The 18254-nt window shown below is 40.1% G+C and overlaps 1 protein-coding gene across 4 annotated transcripts in view; it reads right to left on the bottom strand.

Moving 5' to 3' along the window:
* LOC127654236 (protein TANC1-like) overlaps positions 1 to 18254 on the bottom strand; it is a 113080-nt gene that overhangs the window by 67186 nt on the left and 27640 nt on the right. For 3 of the 4 annotated variants that reach the window (XM_052141332.1, XM_052141334.1, XM_052141331.1), the window contains 2 exons: positions 15482 to 15691; positions 10343 to 10435 (listed from right to left, as the gene is read on the bottom strand). In XM_052141332.1, coding sequence (XP_051997292.1) covers positions 10343 to 10435; positions 15482 to 15691 — 303 coding nt within the window. Of the gene's footprint in view, positions 1 to 10342; positions 10436 to 10526; positions 10563 to 15481; positions 15692 to 18254 lie in introns of those variants that run through there. The other variant, XM_052141336.1, reaches the window with a different exon arrangement.

Consider the following 18254-nt stretch of genomic DNA (forward strand, 5'->3'; position numbering starts at 1 on the left):
CTAGATAAACACAATAAATGCCAAAGTTTTCATTAAAGTTCATCAGGTTTTGTAAATGCAATCTGAACATATTTTTATAATAAACTATTTTTCATAAAAATATGACTTATTCTTGTGTAATTATAAGTGTATAGATATATAGGCTACTGTTATGGGGCTACATATGCAGTACACCCTGCAAATGAACCATTAGATGTTCTCTACATTTGTTCAGATAAATCACTGAATTCAGTTACCCAACAGGCCCAACGTTGCAATATTACAACGTTTCCCTAAAAACTTGCTAAAATGTCAAAAAATGTAAAAACCCATTTATTTCAGCATTAGAGGACTCCTACAACAACATATAAAAGGTGATTATTTATTTATTATAATTGTTCCATATTTGGGTCTTTGAAGGTTTATGCAAAGATATCACAAAAGTAATTAATGATGGATAAAAAAAAATAATAATAATTATAATATTATGATTAATTGTTGCACAACCTCTGATTGGAGCGCACATTCTCGACCATGCTGTGGCAGTCGACACATTTTTACTGGTATATTGATTTAACTGATACATCGCACACTCCTTGTCCTTAAAATAATAAGCAAGGCACAGATGTTGTTGTGAAAATCTTCCCAATATAATACAGCCTTCCTATACGTTATTGATTAAAGGAATAGTTCATCCAAATGATTCACACTGGCATGCATGTTCACTCGACAACTTTCACTGAAAACTGAGTTATTTCTCACCAAAAACAGTCATAGACCTACAAAAGACTTTGATTCTAGCACACGAGTTGCATGGACAATTGTACTTTTAAGATTAAATGTAATCACCCAGAAACCACAAAATATGAAATTTAAGGTGACTATAAATGGATGGATTTTCAAAGAGTCAAGACAGTCAAAATGTTATGACGATAAAGAATTTTATGAAAATAAAGTGGAGGGAAACCTCTATTTTGCCATTGAGAAATGGCATTAAAATACTTTATCCATTATTACAAAACTAGAGGTAGAAGTTTGATTTCCTGAGAAGTGTCCATGGCAATTCATTTGCTTCAGAATGTCCAAAACTAAAGGTTCGAAATACTTCTCACTCTCAAATGAGACTTTCCATAAAGCAGTCCTTACTTAATCAGCTCGTTTACATGACAAACCCTCATCTTTCACTATCCATCAAGTACAATTAACTGTAGCGTTTTCACTGCCACTCGTTACTGTGGAAAAATCCACACAAATCATTAGCAGAGGATTATGGGCTAACGACCCGAGATATTTCGCAGTGAGTTTTATCATAACCCCTAAGGGAGGAACTCTTCTTGTGAGATCTATAGTGCTGAGCAGCCCAAAATCACATCTGAAACATTTTATTTCATGCTAATGAATGACCCTTATATTTTAATGAATGAAACAAGCCATGTATAATTAGCTAACACACAATTAAAAGACAAGAGAACAACAGCAAAACATGTCACCCCTTAGCATGCCATTCGTAGCCTTCCCAGCATATCAGGAGCTCTGTCCTCAATTATGATGCTATTTTAAACTGAACATTTGTTGGATGTCCTTGCTGTACTTGCAAAGTTCCTAGCAGCCAGTTGCTTAGTCATAGTCTTTTTTATTTGCCAATAATAGATGTTTATATGCCACATTAATTTAAGATCCTTTCAGATCCGAGCTGTAGCCTTTCTATGTCTGGCGATTGCACTTATTAATAAAACTGTCATCAAACTTTGATTATGGGTTTTTGTAAATCTTTCAAAACGATCCCACACATGGGTAATAACAGGCTACATTGTGTTGCTTTAACTTTGATGTTATCACAGTGCCACTCCCGAAAGGTTCAAATGAAACATTTTCCTACAACGCTGACAACTACTGCACCCACTTATGGTGCATAATTTCATTTATTAATACGATTGAAGTACAAACCGTATCAGAACATGTGATGTTGTGTAATGCAGCAGCAAAAACAAGTGATTCATTTAATAAATTATGAGTGATTCTTCTTCTTTTGTATTTATATATCGTTAAGCATTCATAACGCCATGCTAGCATATCTGCGTAACAATCAATTGCTTTAGCCAATACACACTTGTCAGTATATGCAGGGCCCATTAAACTTCATTACATTTTCTTTGGCTAACCATTTATTGCAGTAAACCACTGCAACTGGAAGAATTCAACCTGGCAGAGTCAAACGATTCAACGTTTTTACTGCAAAATGACATCTAAATTACAGCCCTGTCGATCCAAGTTTTATTTTAGCAACTAATGGCTGAAACATGTAACGGGGTGAAAACCCGGATCAGGAAGGCAGAGTTGTGGCGTAAACGGCGGGATGTAGTGCAGTTTTATCGGTCTGTGATCCGTGCTGAGTAAATCATTAGTGCTCATTAGAACTGAATCCTGGAGATTAAGCTCTGAAGAGATCAGCGGAAAATGCCGGTTATGGCTCAAAGCGAACAGACACAATGTTGCCATAGAGATTTGTCAGCTACATCAAAATGAAAAGCTGCAGCTCAAATATTCCAAAATGCCAGAGCCCAACATTAGTATACACTATAGGCCTTGTCTTTTAGGACGTGTCTAGGGCATAAAGAATTTTTAGGGGATAAAATAATATCAAACAAATCCTTCAACTGTATATTGCATTGCACTTGTGTGACCTTTCCTAAATTGCTTCTAGCTATGCAATCTTGATTTCACGGGTCGTTCCAAAACCTGTTAGATTATAATTGATGAGATATATTGCATTGTCAGAATTGCCTCAAGTGGCACTATAGCGAACAACGTCATCTTTTTCTCTTTCAGGTCATCTACTGTCTTGGTGGAGCAGCAGTTTGAAGAAAACTTCAGAAAACTCAACATTTTTATAGCTAGCTACCTAAATAACAGTTTGATGGCAGAGACATTTAAAGTAAAGATGCATGGCTGTATCAGCCAAACATCGGCATTGGCCAATGAAAGCAATCATCTGCACTCTCAGACAAAGACCTTATTCACGCTAGCGCCATCTTTGATTTTTTTCTGGGAATGCCAACGAGGCTGTGAGGGATAGACCCTTCAATGGGCTGTAATGCAGTTTAAAGTGTTTATGGACCGTTCTGCAGACAAAACTTTGATAAAATATCTGTACAAGAACATTCAGTACACAAAGAACTCCAGACAACATGATTAGTGGAAAATCAGACATGATCTAGGAGCTTTATACCATTCATGCTATTGAAGAGATGGTAAATCTATCCTTCACAGCCTCATTGTCATTCCCATCAAAGATGGCACTAGCGTGGTCCATTGTTTAAAAACAGCCAATAATCAGATTTTTATTTCACTATATATATATATATATATATATATATATATATATATATATATATATATATATATATATGTTTAAATGTATATGTTTATATTCTCTTTGCACTGGAAGCTTCTGTCACCATGTCAAATTCCTTCCTCATATTTCTTCAGAAGACATGGACTTAATCACCGGAGTCTTGTGGATTACGTTTATGCTGACTTATGTTCCGTTTTTGAGAACATGCAGTGCATTTAGAAAGTATTCAGACCCTTTCATTTCATTATGATGTAGCCTTCTGCTAAAATGCTTTAAAAAAAAAAAATCACATCAATCCAAGCTCCATACCCCATAATGATAAAGCAAAAAACTGATTTTGATAACTCTGCAAATTTATTAAACAGAAAAAACTGAAATATCACACTGACATAAGTATTCAGACCCTTTGCTATGACACTTGAAATTTATCTCAGGTGCATGCCATTTCTCTGGATCATCTTTGAGATGTTTCTACACTTTCAAATTCAATTGATTGGACATGATCTGGAAAGGCACATACTTGTCTATATAAGGTCTCACAGCTGAAAATGCATATAAAAGCCAATGCCTGCAGAGCTCAGAGACAGGATTGTGTGAAACACTGATCTGCGGAAGGCTACAAAAACATTTCGGCTGCATTGAAGGTTCCCAAGAGCACAGTGGCTTACATAATCCTTAAATGTAAGTTTGGAACAACCAAGACTCTTCCTAGAGCTGGCCGCCCAGCCAAACTGAGCAATCGGGGGAGAAGGGCCTTGGTGAGTGAGGTGACCAAGAACTCGATGGTCACTCTGGTTGAGCTCCAGAGATCATGTGTGGAGATGAGAGAAACTTTCAGAAGGACAATCATCACTGCAACACTCCACCAATCTGGGCTTTATATTAGAGTGGCCAGACGGAAGCCTATCCTCAGTGCAAGACACAAAAAAGCACATAAAGGACTCTCAGACTGTGAGAAACAAGATTATCTGGTTTGATGAAACAAAGAATGAACTGTTTGGCCTCAATTCCAAGCATCTTGTCAGGAGGAAACGAGGCACCGCTCATCAACTTTGCAATATCATCCCAACGGTGAAGCATTGTGGTGATAGCATCCTGCTGTGGGGGTGTTTTTCAGCAGCAGGGACTGGAGGACTGGTCAGGGTTGAAGGAAAGCTGAACGCAGCAAAATACAGAAACATCCTTAATGAAAACCTGTTCTAGAGCGCTCAGGACCTCAGAATGGGCCAAAGGCTCACTTTCAAACAGGACAAGGGAATGAAGCTGTCTGAATACTTTCTGAATGCACTGTATGTATGTATGTTTCTAGGCTAGGACTTTACAAAAGAAGATCTAATTCCAGCGATCTGGCTGACTCTTAAAACTACACAAGTAACCATACACTCACCCTTCTCTTATAGAGAACGTACAGTGTTACAGATAAAACTGCCCAGCATTTGTGAAACACTCCAATCCACCAGATGCAATTACATCATAGGATGGAATCATCAAATTCTAGAAAGCACTTTGCCCAATCAGAGGTGGATGTGCTGGGAGCTGTAATGACGTCACAAAGATTTTTGTGGTATCTTCCGCAAAACAGAGTAGGTGAGCACACTCCAGTAATTACCTGGAGCACAGTAAGAGTTATGGGGCTTTTCCACTGCACGGTACAACTCGACTCAACTCAACTCTGCTCGCTTTTTGGGGGTTTTCCACTGTGGATAATACCTGGTACCTGATACTTTTTAGTACCACCTCGGTCGAGGTTCCAAGCGAGCCGAGCCGATACTAAATGTGACGTCACAATCCTGCAGATCACCGATTGTTCAGAGAGATTCGTCACTAACAGCGTCACTGGATTTCCGACACATGACTTCAACCCGCTAGTTTTAAAGTTAGCAACAGCAATAGCAGTATCATTTTGTTCACGCAACTTTCGAATTGTGAAAAAGAAATGGCTGTACGCAAAACCACGCCATGGTCAATAAACGAGGTGCTGATGATCCACTTGTTAGCGATGAGCAAACGATAAAGTCTCCCAGGAAGTTATGTAACCGCACATGGCTACCACCGGACCTACCAACAGTGTAGGGAAAAGGTCCAAAAATTTGAAAGTGACTACAGAACCATCAAGGAAAAGTAGAAGTGGTTCGACCAAATGGATGCTATCTAGACCGGCGAGCAATGGGAGGTAGAGTGTCCTGGACTGGTGTTGATCCACGATGGACAGGCCCGGATTACCCAATGGGCATTATGGGCACGGGCCCAGGGGCCCATGCGCACTTGGGGCCCAAGCGAGGGGAAGATTTATTTATTTTTTTTTTTTTTTTTCATTTCCGAAAACGGAGCGTATATTTGCACTACATGCCGGCCCGGTGCCTGTCTTTTAGCAAAAGACGCTCGACACTAAAATAACTACTGTAGCGAAAGGCGTGAGGTGCATGATGGTAGCTTTTGACGCGTTCGGCCAGAGTTCGAATCTGCCTTTTGCCGAACTCGCTCTTCTCCCTTTTCCCAACACATGCAGGTACTTACTGCTGGTGGTGACACGTACTGCGTGCATTTGAGCAACACTGGCAACAAAACTAGCACTAGTGTAATTGCTAAATAAGTTAATTGCCATTATGCAACGTTTTAGAAAAGTATGAATTAGCAGAATATCCAGTGTTATGAAAACAGTAGGTCAACATAACTACAATGCATTCTTTAATTCCCTGTCTTATTCTGCCCTCTGGCATATCGAAATTAATACAAACCTTAACATAAAGAGACGGACAGTGTTATTAACAGACAGTAAAAATCATACTAATAATACTATGTAAAAAAAATCTGATGAGCCCAGAATATAAACTCAACGTGTTTAATTACACGTTATAAGCATTGCCGAATACACTCAAATGAGATCGACTCAGAAAAGACGTCAATAAATGCACGCGTCACCTGCTACATCCTCTTTGTTGCATGCGCAAATTATGATCACTAATACAAAATACAACATTTTGTTCACAAAAATGTCTCTATTTGTAGAAATTGCTGCACATTCATTGAATTCTGAATTTTGCACACATAAGTTGAAAGCAATTTGTTTGTGGATAGTAGGCACAGCCTATCCTAGAAGAACATATCTGCAACATTTATCAAGTTCACGGATAATTGTGCGTGCATCTGATCTATTAAATTAGTATTATTAAGATAGACAGACAGATAGACAGACAGCCCCTGAGGAGAGGAGGAGAGCATGAGACAGACAGACAGACCCTGAGGAGAGGAGGAGGTATTGTGTGTGTGTGTGTGTGTGTGTGTGTGTGTGTGTGTGAGAGAGAGAGAGAGAGAGAGAGAACAACTTACATGAAATATAGTATTATCAAAAAAACAAAAACAAGCTGCTTTATTTTACATTTGATTTACATTTACATTTAGGGCATTTGGCAGATGCTTTTATCCAAAGCGACTTACATGTAGTACATTTGTCAATAGTTGGACAGGTCATACACCAGCAATTGTAATTTGTATTGTAAGCAACCAATATTATACCATAAGACTTACAGCATCTTGTAATGTGTCTACTACCATTTCACTATCATTCAATCATCAAACATAGTGCCATTAGGGGCCATGAATAATAAAGTGCTAAATACATAGTGCAGAATTATTTTAGTATAAAGAAGAGAGTATAAAGAAGAGTAAAAAAGTTGAGTTAAGATGACCTATACTGTTTGCATCCTTTTCATCACAGGAAGAGGAGAGGGGGAGAGAGACAAAGAGCGGCAGCCCCTGTAGAGCCGAGGAGTAGAGGACAGGAGAGGAAGAGAGAGACAGACAGGAAAGCTACATTAATGGGTGTGTGTACGTGTTTGTGTGTTAATTATGGAAGAATTTGATTCATATAACTGGATTGGTAAAGGTGAGGCACTATGTGCTTGCATTTGCCAGCTAGTTGCTCGCTATAGGTGTTACCAGCAAATAGTATCCAAAAATTCAAAAGCTTGATTGTGTGGGTGGGGTGGGGTGGGGGGCCCTACAAGACATTGTGCCCAGGGGCCTCTGAATTCTTAATCCGGGCCTGACGATGGAGGATGGTACGTTTTGTAATGTTAACTCTATACTCTGCTTGAACGCTTCACTTTATTTAGTTGACCAGCTTCTGGAAGCTGCTTCTAAAACAACCAGGCCAATTTAAATGTTACCCTTGTGTAAAATCACCATGCAACAACTGCTTTATGCAGTACAATGAGCTAGTAGCTAACAGCTAACGGTCGTGTTATTGTTTTGGTCAGTTTGTGTCGTGTTTAAGATGATGTCATGGCAGTAGAGGTGGCGCAACTATGACGATCAGCCTATAATCCCACCCACGTTGAGATGGCACTAAACTGCAGTGGAAATGCAAGCTCAAAAAAATTAAGCGAGTAGAGTTGAGGCGAGTCGTACCGTAACATGCGGTAAAGTGCCGTTAGACTCTAATGAACTTTAGAATCATCTGTTTGTAAGTCAAAGGGTGGGTGTGTGGCATGCATTTCTGAAGCCAGAAATACTAAATTTCCCATGATTCTTAGCCCTTAGACCTGTAAAGAAAACCAATGTGAAAGAGAGTACATTTTGAGCCTGGTTAGAAGTCCACAGCGGTGTGGAGGGTGAGAAGCAAGGGACAAAAACACATTTATAAAACAGCTGTCAGGACAATGATTCCAAAGCTGTGAAAGTCAATGTCATGTGGGTTGTCATCACTGATATAGAGATAAATTCATGTGGAAGTACTACAGGTTCAGCTAGAGTGGTTCACTACATCTGGTGCACCAGAGATCATAAAATGGAGGAGGTGTGACTGACTGCTTCATAATTTATTAATAATTTGAAGACACACCAACATTTGTAGACCTTTAAAATTTATGAACTGCTAATGCAGGCATGATGGTTGCCAGAAATAGAACAGATGAGTCTAGGAAGAAGATGCAAAAACAACACAATTTTGAGGATTTGAGGAAATCTGTGCGTGTGTGTGCATGTGTCTGCGTGATTCTGTGTAATTGTGTGCTTCGAAGTATTGTGTGTCCAATAATGTGAAAACAACTAGACAAGGGTTTTGAAATGGCAACATTTGTGTGTGCTCCAGATACGGGTCGTTTGGAATTAGTGGAACTTGTGACATCACAAGGACCAAATACATCTGCATATGACTGCCTCTTCAGCAAGACATCAACACCTATTTTTTGTCATTGCACCATTGGCCCCACCCACTGGTGCTCAGTTACACAGGCGAAGAGGAGAGAGGGCTGGTCATGGGAGATTCATCTACACCAAAGGGAACTTCATCTGGATTTCAATTCTTTTCTACACTTGATGAATGGCTCTGCCCATTATCATGCATATCACGCCACTTTTAAAAGACGCAATGTCAAGTTATAACTCTAAAAAGGCGACCTGTGTTGTTTCTTGCTGTTTTGAAGGTGTGCTGGACAGTTTTTTCACCCATCTGTGCTTATTTTATTCTTTCCCATTTTTCTCCCAATTTGGAATGCCAATTTCCCAATGTGCTCTAAGTCCTCGTGATAGTGTAGTGACTCGCCTCAATACGGAGGATGAATCTCAGTTGCCTCCGAGTCTGAGACCTTCAAACCACACATCTTATCACGTGGCTTATTGAACGGATTACCGTGGAGATATAGCGCGTGTGGACGCTTCACGCCGTCACTGCTCACCACACGCCCCCACTGAGAGAGAACCACGAGGAGGTTACCCCATGAAACTCTATACTCCCTACCAACTGGGCCAATTTGGTTGCTTAGGAGACCTGGATGGAGTCACTCAGCACGCCCTGGGATTCAAACTAGCGAACTCCAGGAGTGGTAGCCAGCGTCTTTACCACTGGGCTGTTGAAGCTGGTTGAAGCACCCAAGTCAGCGTGCATTGCTTGTGAACCAGATTTATTAAAGAGAATTATTAAAGATAGGGCATTGGACCTGACATAAACCTGTAAGTAAAGAGTTTAATTCACAAATATTTCAAATGTCATGACTGTTTTAAAGTTAAGGTGCCGCTGTGCTCAATGTATTCAGATGCAATGCATTGGGTGTACGTTATGTGTAAACCCTGAAAATGAATTGCGTAAATTGAAAATTAAATTAATTACTTCCGCTTGAGTTTCAAATATTGACTGTATTGGAGGGGCCGCATGATGTTAGCCAATCAGAACAGTGGGTGTTTTCATTGAAGTCTTAAAGGGCCAGAAAGCTTAAAACCAAGTATTTCAGACAGAGGGCCAGAGACAGGGTGGAAAATTAGACTGTTTTGGTGAAAAAGAAAAAGAAAAATAAACTTCACTAATATTATAAGTGGACCTAAGGGAAGATAACAAAATTCTTAAAAAAAAAAAGAGTATGTCATGGAAAATGTGTTTTTGCTAATTTCAAAACTATGTGTGCAAACATTCAATAAAAGTCATTTTTAAATGCTTTTTGTGTGTTCACCTCTATCCTGTATCCCTTTGATCTTTGTGCGTGAAATGTGTGTGAAATCTGTTGCATTTAACTATGGAGTTCTACCTTCCTAACTGGTTACCACAGCATTATATCACAAGTGAATGAGTTAATGATAGAGCAAATCAAAGAGTGAATTTTATAAATGAACATACAAACATACACAAACAAAATGCAGTCCTACCCAGAGAAAAATAAAGCAAGCAAGAGAAAAGAGGGAATTCGCCAAAGACACATATATATACAGATATACTGTAGTAAGAGGTAAGTAGGTAGAGAGAGAGAGAGAGAGAGAGAGAGAGAGAACGTGAGAGAGAGAGACACAAGAACGTGCACGGAAGAGGAGGAATGCAGTTTAATGGACTGGGCTGGATTTACTGAACTCTCTCAGCTGTAAATTCATGTTACTCCCCACACCTCTTTGAAAAACACCATCCCTCAGCTGACAACAGAGGCGCATCTCATTCAAAGATACACACACACAAACACACACAAAGAATAAAGTACTCAAAGGAAGGAAACCATACACACAGGGACACACAGAGGTTCTCACCAGTATTGATCTTCTTCCTGTTCTTCAAAGCGCAAGAAACAGGATCTCCAAGAACACGAGGATTCTCCACATATTTAGGTGTCCTTACTGAACCTGCAGACAGAGAGAAAATGAGAGAAAGAACGGAGCAGAGAGAAAGAGGAAGGAGAGAGAGAGAGACCGAATGAGAGAGAAAGATACATACACAGACAGTAAAGTCTTTCCAGATGGGATTTTGAGGTTGGTGATCTGAATCTCTGGGCAGAGCTGTGTGCGAGTGTGAGACTGGAGCTATCGGCTGTCCTGTACTCCCAGAGAGATTCCAGTATAAACGAGGAGTCTGTGGTTGTGTGTCCGTGATTAATTTAATCTCCCTGAACGGTTCCTCCTGATCTCACAGAGTCAGTCTATGCAAAGCTTTATTGGAATGAATGTTAACATTCGCAATTTTGCCAAAACGTATAAAGTACTTCTAGTACGGGAAATTGACATAACAGAAAACAAAAAATGGTAAATAAAGAAATTAAGCGGAAAATGAAAGAAAAGGACAAGGCAACAAATATATAAATAAATAATATAGGATGCTGCACTACCTGTGAGCGAATGTGCGTACTTTCTCTCAAACACAGTTTGCGCAGTAGTGTCACATGGGGGCAGGCGAACAATACATGGACGACCTAATCAGGATTCCCACCTTATTAAAAAATTTAATTTCATGACTTTTACATGTATTTTCCAGTAGTTTGTGATTTGTGAAGGTTTCGCTCACAAATTGTAAAATCATGCCAAGCTCAAAATCACTGAGATCACATTGTTTTCTCCATTCTGATGGTTGATGTGAACATTAACTGAAGCTCCTGACCCGTATCTGGATGATTTTATGCACTGCACTGCTGCCACACGATTGGCTGATTAGATAATCACATGGATGATTGTTGGTGCCAAATGGGCTAGTTTGAGTATTTTGGGGATTTTCACACACACACACAGTTTCTAGACTTTACTCCGAATGGTGCCAAAAACAAAAAACATCCAGTGAGCGGCAGTTCTGTGGCTAGAAATGCCTTGTTGATCAGAGACGTCAACAGAAAATGGTCAGACTGGTTCTAACTGACAAAGTCTATGGTAACTCAGATAACCACTCTGTACAATTGTGGTGAGTATAATCTCAATGCTATTCTGAGATGCGGTTGGTGCTGTTTTGGCTGCACGAGGAGGACTTACTCAATAAAGACAGGTGGTTTTAATGTTGTGGCTGATTGGTGTATTTATACTACACACACGCATACCTAAAGAATATGCTTTATTAATTGCCAGGAAACAAGATTGCGGCAAGGAGGAGGGCGGGGCTGGGCCTTGATGACGCACGCTTGGCCCCTAATCTGGCTAATCAAGCCTACGAGAGGGATAAAGGTGGCTGGAGGCAGCATTTCGTGAGAGAGAGAGCTACAGGCAGTTGCCCTGTATGTGTGTGTGTGTGTGTGTGTGTGTGTGTGTGTGTGTGTTATTTTGCTTTAAGTTAATCATGAAATGATTATTGGTATCGTCAAGCCGGTTCTCGCCTCCTCCTTTCCCTTTTATCCCGTTACAAAGTTCTTCATTGAATTCAGCCACTCCGTCAGTGTTCATTCAGAACTCACTGCCATCTGAACCAGCTCATTCACTGCCCTAGCTCTCTGTATGTCAGAATGTGTTTAACATCACAGTGACTCGTCACACAAAGCCCAAAACAAGAATTGGGACAGGCAGCTTCACTGCTGAACAGACAATGCACGAAAAAAAGAGAACAGCAAACAGCTTACCGGTGATTTGTCAGTAATATTGCATTATATTTAATGCTTCATTGGAAGTAAATAATAGTTAAGGAGTGGTTAACACAAAGGTTGTAAGGTAACATGCGTTTGAGTTAGTCAATTAACAGCAGGTTGGCTAACAAGGACTGTAATGTCAATGGTGTACAGTACAATACTTAAGAAGGAAAGTGCTTGCTTCAACGTAAGTGACTAAAAATGTTTAGTTCATTATTAGTCACTTTTCTCTGTAAAGGCAGCATGAAATGCCATTCATATTTTAATGCAAAGCATTTTAGAGTGAAACTGTATATTCACTAATAAATGGTAGAAATGATTCGCTCGTGAAAAGTTGTCTCTATATGACAGGTGGTTGTAGGGGAGGACTTGGTGATGTCGGCCAAAAAAGTCATTATAGAGGCGGAGCAAGTTCTTACATTTTGGTGAAAGATTACAAAGACCTTTTTTCTTCTTCTTTGGAATAACATGCACCAATGAATCATCCACAGTAAGACCAGAAATGTGTGTTAAGAAAGTAAATGGGATCAATTTTGATTTCATGTTTACTTCAAGAGTAAAAATGTGGTGTGTGCTGCCCCCTACAGGAACAGGGATGGAATTGCAGGTACAGAATGCTGCTTCTAACATTATTTATCTGATGTGGGAAAGCAGAAGAGAACAGCTTAGACTTCTGGAAAACGTACTCTTTTAAAATCATTGGAAATGTGGATGACAGTTAAGGAAATGAAAATCATATCAAAGAGATTCAAAGGAGATTCCGAATGTATCAAATTGTTCCTTAAACAGTAAAAATCATGCTGTTTTATGGGTTCCTTTGTGGCATTCCTCAGTGTTTAAAGAAATTGCTGCTTTCTGTAGATGGTTCAGGTTAAGCACAGTTACTGTATAATTCAGAAGCGCACTGGGCTGGCGTGAGTCTAATCACACAACCTGAGGTGCAAAACTGTGGGAGGAACAATCACGAAGCGTAGCCAGAATACAGAGTGTTTCTCTTACTGTGTGACAGGCAGATGTGTGCTCAGTTCTCAGCCTGATCAACAGAGTTAGCAATGCCGCAATTATATTATTGTGCATATAACAGTAATAATATAGTAATGAAACTAATTATTAATCCATTCTCAAACTATCTGTGGAGGCTAAAAACCTACTACCTCCTATCTTAACAGCAATAATCGTGCAAAAAAGTTGCATCCCAATGCATACTATCTATACTGTATAGTATGTGAGATTATAATGTGAGTGCCAAAGATGCCCAGATGGTATATTATGTCTAGTGGATATTCGAAGTATAAATTGGTGGATCCTTTTGGGCCCAATATTGCCCACAAACCCTTGTGCAATTGAATAGGAGGAGTTTGTAAAAGTTGTCTTTCAAATTAATCTGTTGACTTTCAAATTGTAAATTAAAAAAAAAAAAAAAAGTATCGGCAGTTACATAAATCTTGTGTTTTGCAAAGTTTGCTGCTTCAGTATTTGTAGGTTTCTATGGTGTACTGGAAAACAATGATAAGCATTTCATGAGTTTTAAAGGCTTTTATTGGCAAAAACATTCAATTTATGCAAAGAGTCAATATTTACAGTGTTGACACTTGTTCTTCATAACCTCTGCAATTCACTCTGGCATGCTGGATATCAGCTTCTGGGCCAAATCCTGACTGATGGAGATCCATTCTTGCCTTATTAGTGCTCGGAGTTGATCACAATTTGTAGACTTCTGTTTGTCCACTCACCATTTGAGGATTGACCACAGGTTCTCTATGGGATTAAGATCCGGGGAGTTGCCTGGCCACAGATCCAAAATTTCAATGTAATGATCTCCGAGCCACTTCATTATCACTCTTGCCTTGTGACATGGTGCTACATCATGCTGGAAAATGCATGGATCATCACCAAATTGCTCCTGGATTGTTGGGAGAAGTTGCTCTTGCAGGACGTTTTGATCCCATTCTTTATTCATGGCAGTGATTTTGGGCAGAATTGTGAGAGGGCCCACTCCCTTGGATGAAAAGCAACCCCACACATGGATGGTCTTAGGATGCTTCACTGTTGGCACGACACAGGACTCAGGGTAGCGTTCACCTTTTCTTCTCCGGACTATCGATTTTCCAGATGTCCCAAACAGTCGAATGGGGGCTTCATCAGAGAAAATAACTTTGCACCAGTCTTCTGCTGTCCAATCCTTGTACTTCCTGCAGAATTTAATCTATCCTTGATGTTTTTCTTGGAGATAAGTGGCTTCTTTGCTGCCCTTCTTGACACCAGGCCATTGTCCAATAGTCTTCGCCTCACTGTGCGTGCAGATGCACTCACACAAACCGGCTGCCAATATTGAGCTCTGCACTGGTGGTGACACGATTCCGTAACTGACTCCTCAGGAGGAGACCTGGCGCCTGCTGGACACTCTGGGACGTCCTGAAGCCTTGAAGTTCTTGATGATCGGTAAATGATTCTTTCAGGTGCAATATTCTTTGCAGCACTTTCCTTGCATGTGAGGCCATTTTGATGCAAAGCGATGATGGCTGCACGTCTTTCTTTAGAGGTAACATTGCTAACAAGAACACAATGATTGGAAGCACTTCTTCCCTCCTTAAATAGCAATCAGTCTGCACTTATAATCCAATCAGAATGATAGAGTGATGTCACCTGACTAGTACTCGTTTAAACTTTCCCAGGTGCTGCTGATATGATTAGTGAAGTGATTTTAGCTGGTCATTTTGTGCCAGGGCCAAAAAACAGTGAAATGTATTTTTTTGTGATAGTTCACTCTGCACAATAATCTAGAAACAATGTGAATCAACACCACAACAACTGAAGCAGAAAACTTTGCGAAACACAAAATTGATGCATCAGCATTTCACTGTAGACGCAAGAAACGTCCCGCCCTTTACTGAAACGGAAACATGATTGGTTAGAAAATATCCAACTGCATCTAAAACAAATGATCTGGTCAGTAGCTCAGCTGATTCGAAATGTCTGTCTTGCCCATGCCTTGTTTAGAAAGAATCATAATTCACAATTCACTCAATGGTGCTGCAGCATCACCTCAGTACAATGAAAAGTTATGGGTCAAAAGCCCATAACTGTCCTGTCCTGGCGGTCATACGCATCATCACTTATTTTAGGAGGGCATATGCAAAATGCTTTGAAAGATAGTTGGGCATACGGCCTGTGTATGTCTGCGTATGCCTTAGACTACACTACTGCTGAGTGGGCATATGGGTGGCATCGGTGTGCACTTACAAAATCACATCTAACGAACACTTCAATGAGCGAATCAAAGGTCTTGACTTTTTGTACTTGATTTAAAAGCCAATGCATGTACTGTACAGTTATGAGATGAATCTTGTACCTGGAGATTTGTTAGGTCGCACAGGCGACACATATGGCTGGCGGGGAGGGAGCAGAGGGGACGAGGGGAGAGACACAGACACTCCTCTGGCCAAACTCGGTCTCAGTACCTCCTCTGCAGGGTACGGCTGCACTGGCAGAGGCCCACTGCCATGATCCTGAAAAACCATGAACCCCTCTTCCTGAACTCTGTGATGAAAACTGGGACTCCCTAGAGAGAACGAGAGAGAGAGAGACTTTTTTGAACACTTTGTCATTTTATTATGCATATACGTACATACTGTATAATTACACCCAGCCTGACACCATGTCATCAGGCATGATGCGTCTAGTTTAAAGTGACAGTCCATGCAAAACCGCTGCACAATCACTCCCAATTAGAAGATATTTTATGTTCACTGTACAGTAAAGAGGAAGGGGACTTTGAACTAATGAGATTCAATTGTAAGTGTGGCTACGTCTCATGACACAGCAGGAATAGAAACCAAGCCATCAACAAAATGACCAATCATTTGCTACTTAACTGAAAAGAATTTAATATAAATTTATGTAAATATAAAAATTAAGTACTTCCTACATTTGATAAATTAAAGAGTAAACATGAAAACATTAAGTGAATTCTAAATTCATACTAAACATGTCAAAATTAAAGCACTAGCTTATTAAAGCACTCAGAAGTGGAATTTTAGAGTAAAAAGGACTTAAATATTGATCTGTTTCTCACCCACATCTATCATGTCGCTTCTGAAGATATGGATTAAAACACTGGAGTTGTATGAGTTGCTTTTATGCTGTTGTTGTGTGCTTTTCGGAGCTTCAAAGTTCTAATCACCATTCACTTGCCTACAGATGGACCTACAGAGCTGAAATATTCTTCTAAAAATATTCATTTGTATTCTGCAAAAGAAAGAAAGCCATGTTTCTGGAATGGCATGAGGGTGAGTAAATGATAACTTTTGGGTGAACTATCCCTTTTAATAAAAATAACTAGGCAATGAATATAGAAATTAAGTAACTCTCTCTCTCTCTCTCTCTCTCTCTCTCTCTCTCTCTCTCTATATATATATATATATAGTTTATGAAATTGAATCCCGCCTTCATCGATTTGATTGGCTCAAATGACATTTACGAGCTGAGTTACACTTCCGAGCACACAAAAAATACAACTTTTTAAACCTTTAAACTTTTAAATTTCGAATCCAGGGCCTGCTGAGTGACTCCAGCCAGGTCTCCTAAGCAACCAAATTGGCCCGGTTGCTAGGGAGGGTACAGTCACATGGGGTAACCTCCTCGTGGTGGGGCGTGTGGCGAGTTGTGCGTGGATGCCGCAGAGAATAGCATGAAGCCTCCGCTTTTCCAGCTGGACAAAATCTAATTAGATATATTTACCAATGGCTCTTTGTATCTAAGCCTTCAAAACTGCTAAAGAAACATACAAGCTACTAAGACTATTTATGACCAACAGTAACTATACCCATTTTCTCCACCTATAATAAACTCTTCCGAATAATTTCAGTCCTTTTAATATTCCAAAGCAAACATACAGAGCTTTAAGTTCCTCTGTCCGCAAGGGGGTTTAATGTTAATGCTTTATGCCAAACTTTGGCTGGTTCAAACAAAATGCTGACAGAAATGCTCCTTTTCACAGGACAACCGCACTGGATTATATGAGGGTAACCCTGTGGTTAAGCTGAAGAATGATTGATGGGTAGAAACGAGTAAAACATAAAACTATCGTGTATGTGCTTTCATTTGTAAACCCGTACAATAAATATTACTTCACGTCAATCAATAGACATTATGTGAGAAAAGATTGCTTTGACTTATTCTGCGTAATGTGTGTCCAAAGATGAGATCCGTACACTCTTTTTTCACTTCATAATCTCTTTTAATACCTTTTTAATTTACTGTCAGCTGTTGATCAAAAAGTAAAAAGCTACCACACCTGGAGTTTGAATCCAGGGTGTGCTGAGTGACTCCAGCCAGGTCTCCTAAGCAACGAAATTGGCCCGGTTGCTAAGGGAGGGTAGAGTCACATGGGGTAACCTCCTCGTGGTCACTATAATGTGGTTCTCGCTCTTGGTGGGGCATGCGATGAGATGTGCAGGGATGCCGCGGAGAATAGCGTGAAGCCTCCACACATGCTATGTCTCCGTGGTAACGCGCTCAACAAGCCACATGATAAGATGCGCGGATTGGCAGTCTCAGACATGGAGACAACTGAGATTCGTCCTCCACCACCCGGATTGAGGCGAGTCACTACGCCACCACGAGGACTTAGAGTGCATTGGGAATTGGGCAAAAATAAAAAATGAAATAAGGTCAAATGTTACATTAATGTTAAATACACATTGCACGGATGAGATAAAAAAAAATGGTGCAACTTCTCTCGTAAATGTGCGATGTGCTCATTCAACCATACCTGTACTGCTGGTACTCTTAAAGAGACAGAACCATTTTAGAGCTTGTTATACATATCAATGTAGACCTGCTCTCGGTGGGGTGCGTAATACTTAGAATTTGTACAAATTATGCAAATAAACACAAATTTAACTGTGGCAGGGCGGAGGGTGGGGCCGAGTCATGATCATACACACCTGGTCCCTTATCAGGCTAATCAAGCCTCCGAGAGGGATAAAAGGCAACTCTGGAGGATTGTGCGGGAGAGAGAGATCATTTACGGACATGTCCGTCATATGTGTGTTTGTTGTCTTTTAAGTTTATAATTAAAACTATTATTTATATTGTCAAGCCGGTTCTCGCCTCCTCCTTTC

This window comes from Xyrauchen texanus, chromosome 13, assembly GCF_025860055.1.
Source record: "Xyrauchen texanus isolate HMW12.3.18 chromosome 13, RBS_HiC_50CHRs, whole genome shotgun sequence".
Lineage (NCBI taxonomy): Eukaryota > Metazoa > Chordata > Actinopteri > Cypriniformes > Catostomidae > Xyrauchen > Xyrauchen texanus.